The sequence below is a fragment of the Tenrec ecaudatus genome, chromosome 10 (assembly GCF_050624435.1).
Source record: "Tenrec ecaudatus isolate mTenEca1 chromosome 10, mTenEca1.hap1, whole genome shotgun sequence".
In the NCBI taxonomy this organism is placed as follows: Eukaryota; Metazoa; Chordata; class Mammalia; order Afrosoricida; family Tenrecidae; genus Tenrec; species Tenrec ecaudatus.
This window is the reverse complement of record NC_134539.1, coordinates 135,063,920-135,074,807: the sequence shown is the minus strand read 5'-3', so window position 1 is coordinate 135,074,807 and position 10,888 is coordinate 135,063,920. Positions and strand designations below refer to the sequence as shown.

Genomic DNA, 10,888 nt, shown 5'->3' with positions numbered 1-10,888 from the left:
CTCGAGGAGTCTCGCGAGAAGCGGGCAGGACCAATTTTCGCGAGATTGTGAGGCCCTCTTCACTCTCGCAGGGTCGCATTTAGTCTCGCGAGCTTTGGGAAGTTCCGTTGCGGAAGATGGCGGCGGCCGCGAGTACCCTTCTCCTCTTGCCGCCGGGGACTTCAGGCTGAGCCTTCCCAGGAAGACTGGGAAGTGTATCGGCGCCCTGCGTCCCGGGAGTCCGAGCCGATTTGGTTCCCTCACTGTGGTGGGAAGGGCTTATCCTTTTGTGTGGAAACGCCGGCCTTTCCCACCGCCAGGATGAAGGCTCAGGGGGAAGCAGAGGGTGAGTGAGGGGATGGGAAGAGGGCGGGACACCACTGTGGGGGGCAGGCCTGTGAAAGGGGCTAGAGGTCGGGACCCCGTCGGGGCCACTTTGGAGGGCTGAGTCGAGGAGGCGAGATGTGTGTGAGTTTGAAACTCTGTCCGTTTGCCCCCGGTGAGGGTGGAGTTCCAACTTTGGGGTTATTTATGGGAGCTCTCAACTAATGTTTACGTTTCCTGCCCTAAAGGGGCAATCATCTGAACTTGAGGCACCTACAGACTAACGTGGTGGGAGACCAGGCAAGTGAATTTAAAACTGTTAATGTCTCGTGCGAGAAGAGACGCCTGAATAGTGACTTCAGTACTGGAGGATGCTTTGGTGTGAGTGAAATGATCAGAGCCGTGTATTGAAAGTCAGAAGTCCTCTATAGAGTGTCACAGTGTTCCCATGTTGTGCTGACTATTTTTAAAACGCTTTGAACTTCATCTTTCCAGCGCCCGCACCAGCAACTTCTGAAAAACACTTTTTTGTGTGTGTCCTTACCCTGTCCCTTTAAAGATCAGTGCTCCAGTTTAAACTGTTTCCTTATTGTCTTGGATATAGTTTTTCTAACAAAACTAATTGTATTTGTGCGTCATCTTGATTCAAAGCTTTGTAGATCAGTGACCCTGCCTTACTCATCTCTGTGTGGCCCACGGCACAGGATAGCTGTGCCAACAAATAGTGATTTGAGCGTCCAAGACAGTTACTTCCATGCTTTTCCAGGCAAAGAACAGGTGTAATTTGAACACGGGAAGATGTATTCTTGTGTGCGGTAAAACGCAAAGTGTAACATGGAAACTCCACGAGGCAGGATTTTTTGGTTTAATTTGCCTAACAGCTAAAGTAGTCTTTGAAAGAATAAGATGTGAAATTAGGAATTACTGAAAAACTGCCCAAGAACCAATTCTCCAGAAGATGTGGGCCTTAGAAAATAATTTTAATCATATTTTAGTAGAGCTCCATATCGCCTCAATTCTAATGGATGACATTCCGTTCATTTTTCAGTGCCAACACCAACTGTAATATCCTCACAGTAATGTGTTTCTGCCTTTAAGAGCATATCCCATTTTGTTTTGTGTATTTCCTCATTAATTTGTCCGTATATCTCCCTTATTTCATCTCTGGAATACTGTGTATTTTTGCCTCTTCAGTGGTGTTTTGCCTCTCCAGGTTTAAGTCCTGATTCATACTAGGCTTTAGAATCAGGGTTGGCTCAAGTAGAAAGACAATGTCTTGAAAATTTGGATGGCAACAAATGTACATGTTCACTTGATATATTTTATGTATTGTTAAAATATCTAAGAGCCCCCAATAAAATTATTTTTTTATTATTATTTTTGAAAGGATCAGACCATTATAGGGCAAAGGAGATTCACAATGCTTAGTCCAGAAGCCAGTCTTGTCCATCTTTCTCATAGCGCTTCCTGAAGACTCATTCTCTGGTCATGGGTACATTCCTTTTCCATAGGATTTTAGTTTAAATTCAAATTGGAAATAACTGAGTGATAGATATTTTCTTTTTCTATAATCAATTTTTATTTTGTTGAATATAAACAACAAACCAATTCAACAGTTTTCTTCAGTGACATTTTCTTCTTTGAGTTGTGTGACCATTGTCGCCCTCCATTTCTGTTACTCTATTCCTTTCAACATAAATTTACTACCCCGACATTGCCTGTCTAGTGTTTGGAGTTGTTGCTAATTTGATACCACGTAGCTGAGTCTAAAAAGAGCATAGTGCTCAAGAGAGCCTGTTTTCTTGGTAGCACCCATAAACTGGTCTTGCAAAATGATGTCGAAATATGGAAAATCTGTGTTTTCACATTATTCAATTAACCATAGTAAGACTGTTCAAGCATATGTTCTCTATGTATATGTGTGTGTGTGTGTGTGTATATGTAAGGGATTTCATGCAGATCAAGAGATGACATCACTCAATTGTAGGCTCAATCCTGAATATAATCAGAGATGGTCCTTCGTTGAGTTCCACTTAAAAGTTTAAGTAGAAAGCAGGCTTACTTTATGATAGTACTTATATCAGATCCATAAATTGTGTCTCCCTATCATTAAAAATAGTTTCATATATTGATGTAAATAATACTGGGAAAAAATCGTGTTCTTAGTGAGGTGAGGTATGGAGTTTTCTTTTGAAACTGGAGAATTGAAAGCGCTTGATTGAAGAGTTTCTAATTATGTTTTTTAATTTATGTCATAGAATCGGAAAAGCTGAATAAGATGAGTTCTCTCTTGGAACGACTCCATGCAAAATTTAACCAAAATAGACCTTGGAGTGAAACCATTAAGCTTGTGCGTCAAGTCATGGTGAGGATTGTTGGTGTGCTTATATAATACTCCCTCTGGACTTGTTCAGGCTGTAGCCAGTGTAGTGTGTCTTTCAAATTTATTTATGAGAAAACACTGTACAAGATGGCTATTGGCATTTGTCCACTTGACGAGGATTATTTTAACCTGGAATATGGAGGAATATTTCAAACGAGCACTAAATGCAGTTAAAAGGGCATAAATGATATATTGGTATAAGGAGATTTTATTAATGACATCATGATCGCATGATGTTTCATTGTACTATTATGGTATTTTTTATGTATTTATATTACTAGAAGAGGTTGTGATTCATTCTTAATACATATGAGCTCTAGGAGGCATATACTATCAGTTTGCATATCCATATAATTTTTGTTTTAAGGATCAGTGAGATGTATATGAAAATACTGTGTTGCTAAAATATTTCTGTAACTGAAAATTCTACAGATGCATATGTATGCTCTGAGGTAAGTTCGTAGGCATACAAGGTATTTTATTTAAAATGCCAGGAATAATTGAATGGATAATTTTCTAGTCTAGTAATTTGGATGTTATCATATTTGTATTCCATGGTAGCCATATTGTAGGTTGATACGTTTTATTAATGATGTCATAAGAGGAACATCATAATATAGAAGTGTTGTACGTGACTACTCAGGCCCTCTATTTGGGTGCCAGTGTCTTAGGGTAACTTTGGTTTTCTTTGTCTGCTTAATAGTTCTGTAAGTTCAGAAACCTATGGTATTGGTACTTTGGGCTTTTACAGCCTTTTATAACAACAGACATACTAACCAAATCAGGTAAATTAACTTGTAAATCAGAACACTCATTTGTTAGTTAATTAATTTGTGTGTGTGAATCTGTAATAGCGGGTTTATCATGCTAGATAACCAGAATAATGGTAACCCGTTCTTTGGAGCATCCTCTTCTTTAATCAGATTCATAGGGAGCACAGATTATTCATTCATGAGATTGTTTTATAGCACCATAGACCCTGGTTCACTTTTCTGGGTCCTGGATGTTTTGCAGGGAGGTGCTTTCTTAGATAGGATTAGAAAACTCGGTTCTTTTGGGGTTTTGTTGAGTCCCTCCTTCATTTTCAAGGAGCCCTGGTGGTATAGTGGGTTGTGCTGCTAACCAAAAGGTCAGCGGATTAAAACCACCAGCTGCTCCTTAGGAGAACGGTGGGGCTTTCTACTTCTATAAAGATTTCGTCTTGGAAACTCACCAGGACAATTCTACTCTGACTTGTAGGGTTAACATGCCAGAATCAACTTGATGGCAATGAGCTTGGTTTTAGGTTTCTTCATGTTCTATTTCTTTAAAGGATCTAATGCAATTGACACAATTTAGCCTCAATCTAATTTGACTAAGGTTTGGTTGTATTTCTCAGATTATATATATTATCACCTTGTTTCTAAATCTGAGTCATTCCATTTAAATTTTATGATGCAGTCACTTCTGCTGGAGACTGATCCCATCTGTTACATTTTGATCTAGTTTTTTCATTTATTTTAGATTTGGTAATTCCTTATTCAGCCATCATGATAGAGTCATGGTTAAGAGTTTGTAGATTGTCCTGGCACAGTATTGGCTTAATTTTCACACGTATTCTCCCACCTGACACCCAGGAGAAAAGGGCTGTGATGAGCTCTGGAGGGCACCGACATTGGGTCAGCTGTCTGGAGACATTACAGAAGGCTCTCAAAGGTGTGTATCCCCTGTGAAGTATACAGGGTTTTTTTTTTTTTTAACTTCCAACTTAAGTATTGATTTAAACTTACCTTGGAGAGAGAAATTTAGGTAGTGGATCAACCTGCTGTGTCTTGTGTTGCTTTTCGCTTTGTGTATGGAGTCAAAATGAGTATTTTCTTAACTTTTGAAGCATGCATATATTTTTTTGAAGTCTGTAGAGCCTTAAATATAATTGATAGGGGAAAGTCCCCTTCAAATTAACCCTCGCTAAGAAGATGGATGTTTGAATTTAGCTGAATGGGTTTTACAATGTTTACGGACAATGTTTTGGGGAGAGCAAAGAGCTGTTTTGAAATCAGTTATTCATGATTATAATTAATAACTTCTATTTATTTGAAGAAATGAAAATATAAACAGGCTTTTCCTTGACCTCCCATAAATAAATCTCATTCAGCTGTGGATTTATTTTATAACTTCTTTGATAATTAATCTTCATTCTGTTATTAGCAGATAAACGTGTCTTTTTAAGTGAACTATAACTTAGCTCAAATATGGGGGGTGAAAAAGGGAAAGGAGGAAAATCCAATTAATTTTTCAAATAGATACTTAATTTGGATACTTTTTATTGCCTACGCTATAATGCAAAAACCAAACCAAGCCGAAAGAAACCCCTTGCTGCTATTGAGTAGGTTCTAAGTCATAGCGACTTTATAGGACTGGCCCTGTGAGTCTCTGAAACCATAACCCTTCATTGGAGTAGAAAGCCAGCCCCCTTTCTCCTGAGGAGTGGCTGGTGGTTTCAAACTGTTGACCTTGTCGTGAGCAGCCCAACTTGTAACCTCTACGTCACCAGGGCTCCCAGGGTACAGCTAAGCCTTACTACTGAATTTTGTGCAGTTTACAAGTAGTTGAACGATTGTCTATACTTAGTATATTTCTGTATTTTAAGAGTATAATAAGTTGGAGAATCCTTGTGGTTTCCTTTTTTCTACCCTTTCATAGTAACATCTTTACCAGCAATGACTGACCGTTTGGAGTCTATAGCAAGGCAGAATGGGTAAGTTTATCATTAAAATAAAGATATTTAGCTTGTTGACACTGGGTGACTTCGCTCATGTATCTGCTGTGCTCGTTTGGATTTGCTCCTAGGCTGGGCTCCCATCTGAGTGCCGGTGGCACTGACTGCTACATCACATCGGACATGTTCTATGTGGAAGTGCAGTTAGATCCTGCAGGACAGCTCTGTGATGTAAAAGTGGCTCACCATGGAGAGAATCCTGTGGTAGGTGTTACTGCTTTACTAGGATTTGGGGGATTTACTTAGGGCTGGTAACTTAAAAGTGAATGATAGAGGTTTTAAATGGTTTGAGTTTATATTTTTTTCACGAGCCACTGGAGAGGTGATTGGCTGAGCTTACATGATCAGGATCTATAGAATGGATTTTAGAAGGGGGTGAATTCTATCTTTGTTATCATTCTAGTGCTTTCTCAAGTGGAAGCCCTAGAGGAGCCCGTTTCATTTCTTGTCAGCAAATATGAGCCACAGATTCACAATAAGTGCTACAGATGAGATCATATGTGGTTCCTGCCTACAAAACACTCATAATCAAGTTGGACAGAAAATCCTAGACATAGCTAATTTCTCTTTTAAAAAATCCTGTAAATAGATGAAATTAAAATGTTATGTAACCAGCCAATTGATAAAGATTCCAAGGAAGGCATTAAAGAGAGGTCCTTAGATTCAACCAAGGTACAGTGTAGCACTGATGAAACATACATCATTCCTCTAGTTACTGAATGCTTCCTCCCCCCACTACCATGACCCAGTTCTACCTTACAAATCTGACTAGACCAGAGTACACACATTGGTACAGTTAGGGCTTTCGACACATGCAATTCAGGGCACATAAAACCCTCAGGAACAGTTGGAGTAATGATATGTTGAGAGTAGGGTTGGTGGGGGGCAGGGTGGACCCATCACAAAGTTGGCTATATAGCCCACCCCCCAGGGGGACGAATAACAGAAATGTGGGTAAAGGGAGACAATGGACACGAAATAATAATGATAATATATAATTGATCAAGGATTCATGAAGGTAGGACGGTGGGGAGGGAGGGCAAAAAGAGGAGCCTGATACCAAGGATTCGAGTAGAAAGAAAATGTTTTGGAACTGTTGATGGCAACATATGTACAAGTGTGCTTAATACAATTGACTGATAAATTGTTATAAGATTTGTAAGAGTCCCCAGTTAAATGATTAATAATAAATAGAGGTCCTAATAATTCAAACAAACTACTGAATGTTCATTACTTCATAAATTACATGTTTTCATTTTCAATTTTACTGTATAACTCTCATATTTAACCAAGGTGGAAGAAGATACTTTTGATATCTTAATATAGGGACCTTTCTATAGCTTTGATGTTTTTGTTATAATGTATGTATTATTACTATTAATAAAAGAAAAAACTGAAAATAAAAAAAAAACTGTGGTGCATTCAAAAGTGTTTGAGTATTTCCCTTCATCTACTGTTAATATTTATCTAGTTTTAATATTTCTTTCAGAGCTGTCCAGAGCTTGTCCAGCAGTTAAGGTGAGCCATGACACTTCTGTTTCTTTATGTTCTTAGACTTTGCTCTTCCTTATACCCACTGCTTTTGAGTTGGTTCCTACTTACAGTGCCCCTGCAGGACAGAGGACAACTGCTCTGTAGGGTGTCCGAGGCTTTCAGTCTTTATGGAAGCAAACTGCCTCACCTTTTCCTACAAAGCAGCTGGTAGGTTTGAGTGCCAACCTTTCAGTTAACCCAACATCTAATCCACTGGGCCCCCAGGGCGCCTGCTTTTCTGTACATCTAGGGTGAAGACGAGAAGCTACATTCCTCAAGAAGAACATTTTCCGACTGTACATGTTTACTTTCAGAATTGACTTACCGTAGTTTAGTTTCTTATCCTAAGCAGTTTATCCCAGGATTTCTAACTTCAGTACTAGCACTAATGACAGTTTGGATCGGAAAATCTTTGTGGTAAAGGCCTACCCCAGTGTATTGTAAAATGTTTAGGAGCATCTTAGCTTCTTCTCTTCACTGGTTGACTTCTCCCAGTTTTGACCATCAAAAATGTCTTCAGACTTTTTCATCTGGCCCTTGGAGCTTTAGCTCTACTTTAGAATTGTTGTGTAGAACAAAGATAACCAGACCCTAACCAGTAAATCTGCACATTAGACTCTTGATACATGTTGGAGGGATAATGATTAGGTCAACTCTTTGAACCTACCAGCTTTTTCCCCAAGAGAAAGAGGCTTTCTGCTCCCATACAGATTTACCATCTTGGGTTGCCATAGTCAGAATGGACTTAATGGCAGTGAGTTTGGTTTTTTGGGTTTATCATTAAATCATAGAGAGGTTAAGCAAACTGAGTCTATTCCATGAAAATCATTTTTTTTCCTTTCATTTTGAGAAGAATATTTTACATTAAGGTGTATGTAAGATAAAATCATACTGGAAATGCTAGGTTTGACGAGAGTTAACTTTCAGTAATGGGTAGCGTTTTCCACTTTTCTCTTTAAATTTAAAGTCAGCATCAACTTTGTAAACAGTAGGAAAAGTCATGTGTCACTTTTGTATGTTAGACATAACAGTTCTTAGTTATAGCAGAATGATGTCTTAGAAAGGTGAACATTGAAAAACGTTTTAAATTCAGTCTTCTATGATTGCCTTAGCCAAATGCACCAAGTTTGAACCAGCTGGGGGGAAATATAGTACATCAGTAAAAACACCTTTTTAGAATTGTGTTCATTTCGTAAGTCTGGTGAAGGTGAGATGTGAGGGTACTTCTCCAAAGGCTAATATTTTTGGCTCTAAAATATGGAAAGAACCCCTGGTGGCATATTGGCTAATCAGTCAGCTGCTCATTGGAAGGTGGTTGATTTGCGCCCACCAGCTGCTAGCAAGAGAAGAGGCCTAGGCGACCTCCTGTGAAGATTATAACCCAGGAGACCCCAGAGCGACAGTTCCCTTGTCCTATTAGCTCACTGTGAGTCATGATCAACTCAACAGCACAGACCAAGAACAGTAAAGTAAGGACCACGCCTAACATCAATATGTAAGCCTCTTTGGAAGTGGGCACTTCAGAAAAATATGAATTGTGCATGGTCTTTTACTCACTCTATACAGATGAGCACTTTAAAGCAGGAAATACATTTTGCTTTTCTTGCTCTTGTTTCTTACTCTTCGTGTTTACATGCGGTGATTGCTCAGTAAATTGTAGAGAATGACTCCGCAGAGAGGATTGTTGAGCTGCATGGGATGGCTAAGTCTGCACAGAGCACCTCTTTTGACTAAGCCCTAGGAGTCCAGCCATGACTGTTAGGCCAGAGTCAGAGTTTGTGCCCCACCCTCTCTCCCTGACCAGACTTGGTTGTAGGAATATTTTATAACATATGGGGTTTGTTTGCATAGTGCCCACCCCCTTTTCTCCAGACTTCCCGTCTGTTTTCTGTTCACCTGTCACATTATATACCTGCAAGTATTTTGTCTTCCCAATTTATTTCCCATTCCCTCTCTTTTAATAAAAAGGTTTTTTTCCTCATGATATCTAATCATACCTATAAGAAAGTAAAATGATTTATTAAAGCCAGGTCTTATTACCAGATGTATAAATTATCAGGTCCTTTTGTAATCTCTATGTAGCTGGTTAGCACCTTTTACAGAGTAATGGAGTAGATGGAGAAAGGTAAAACTTTCATTTTCTTTTGCCCTTTTGATGAGTTGAGGAAACTTTGGGTGGGGAAAAGATGAAAGGAAATGATTAAAAATAGAGTTTTTTATAGCCATGATTTTTAACACTGTGCTATGAGATTACAATTGGTAATTACTCTTCCCTTTTCCTTCGAACTCCCCATAGGGAAAAAAATTTTGATGAATTTTCTAAGCATCTTAAAGGTCTTGTTAATCTCTATAATCTTCCAGGAGACAAGTAAGTATACTTTTTGCTTCTTTGATCCATAAAATTTAGAAGCAGTTCTGTGCTTAAAAATTTCCCATTTTCTGCTTCATCTCATTCATTGATTTCTTGTACTGATAATCTACAGCTATTTCTGACTTTATTTTTTATTTCTGACTTTAAAAGGTACTTATGATATCTATATTTGTGGATTACAATATCAGAAGACTGACAATAATTTTTGAGATGTCTTCAACATGTTGATTTGTAGGCTGAAAGAAAAGTATTCTTGTGAAGTTGGCTTGCCGTTTTATGTTAACCTATCAGGAATCCTGTAAATTGCTTGGATATTTTAAATAGATACAACTTAGCTTTGATAGATTATTAGAGTTGGTTTTAAAAAGTATGTTTTAATTTCCTCCAGGGCAGACTCTCCCATGATTTAGGCGTGTGTGTACCTATTTGTGTACTTGTGTGCACATACTTAACTCTTGTTCTCATAATTTTTATTATTCAGCAAACTGAAGACTAAAATGTACTTGGCCCTCCAGTCCTTAGAACAAGATCTCTCTAAAATGGCCATTATGTACTGGTAAGACTGACTATAGCATTGCTTCTGTAGAACCTTCATAGGTACCCCCCCCCCCGCCCCCATCTTGTGAATTACTAGCTTTCATGATATCACTATATATCTTGTTCATGTCCTTTTTCTTCTCATTGTGATTGTATATCATTTCCTGAGTAATAGTACCACCAAGTTACCGGTTGTTATTCCATATGTTTTATTTAAAGATTTGGGAAGCCTGATCTCTCATCAAATAAATAATACCCTTGCTGTTATTTTTACCACTATATTGCTTACTGGTGTGTACTTAGAAATAATCCCTTTTCTCGGAAGGTGAAATATGCTTGTTTTATGCTTAATTATAGACAAAGTTGTCAGGAAGAGTAAGAGTTTTTAGATGTGAACTCAATATCCACATTTACACGAAAGCAAATGTGGATCGCTTGTCTTGCAGGAAAGCAACCAATGCTAGTCCCGTGGAGAAGATTCTTCATGGAAGTGTTGGCTTTCTCACTCCAAGGAGTGGAGGTACATGATCACAGTTTGCTTGCTTAGAAAAAGAGCTAATTTTAGTTGGAGAGCCATATCTGTTAATTTTATATTTTCGTTATAAATATAGCAATGGTAGAAAACCACCAGTTTCCATTCACACTGACTATTTTCTAATTTATAAGGTGAGAACACTTGCTCTCCTTCCTGGGTTGTTTTCTTTTTTTAATTGTGTGAAGGAAATTTTTGGTTCTAGAATTAATATTTTTGTTTTTTTCATATGTTACAACCTGCTTTGGAGCAAGACTGTACATACTTGTGAGAATAATGTTTTGTATATGAATTTATAATATGGATGTATTCCATTATTTGTAATTTATTTGGTAAAGGTACATTGGTTAGTTTTATTTTTCATAGGTCATTTAATGAACTTGAAGTACTATGCCTCTCCTTCTGACCTGTTGGATGATAAGACAACATCCCCCATTGTTTTACATGAGAATACTGGTAAGACTATAACCG

At 38.3% G+C, this 10,888-nt stretch overlaps 1 protein-coding gene across 1 annotated transcript in view; it reads left to right on the top strand.

The window, feature by feature from the left end:
- Nucleotides 1-82: 82 nt before the first annotated feature.
- MED1 (mediator complex subunit 1) overlaps nucleotides 83-10,888 on the top strand; it is a 31,352-nt gene continuing 20,546 nt past the window's right edge. Inside the window, exons 1-10 of the mRNA XM_075561757.1 lie at nucleotides 83-325; nucleotides 2,562-2,668; nucleotides 4,303-4,381; nucleotides 5,369-5,423; nucleotides 5,516-5,648; nucleotides 6,934-6,962; nucleotides 9,274-9,345; nucleotides 9,830-9,904; nucleotides 10,332-10,405; nucleotides 10,784-10,873. Of these exons, the coding sequence (XP_075417872.1) occupies nucleotides 301-325; nucleotides 2,562-2,668; nucleotides 4,303-4,381; nucleotides 5,369-5,423; nucleotides 5,516-5,648; nucleotides 6,934-6,962; nucleotides 9,274-9,345; nucleotides 9,830-9,904; nucleotides 10,332-10,405; nucleotides 10,784-10,873 (739 nt within the window). The 5' untranslated portion in view covers nucleotides 83-300. The remainder of the gene's footprint in view (nucleotides 326-2,561; nucleotides 2,669-4,302; nucleotides 4,382-5,368; nucleotides 5,424-5,515; nucleotides 5,649-6,933; nucleotides 6,963-9,273; nucleotides 9,346-9,829; nucleotides 9,905-10,331; nucleotides 10,406-10,783; nucleotides 10,874-10,888) is intronic.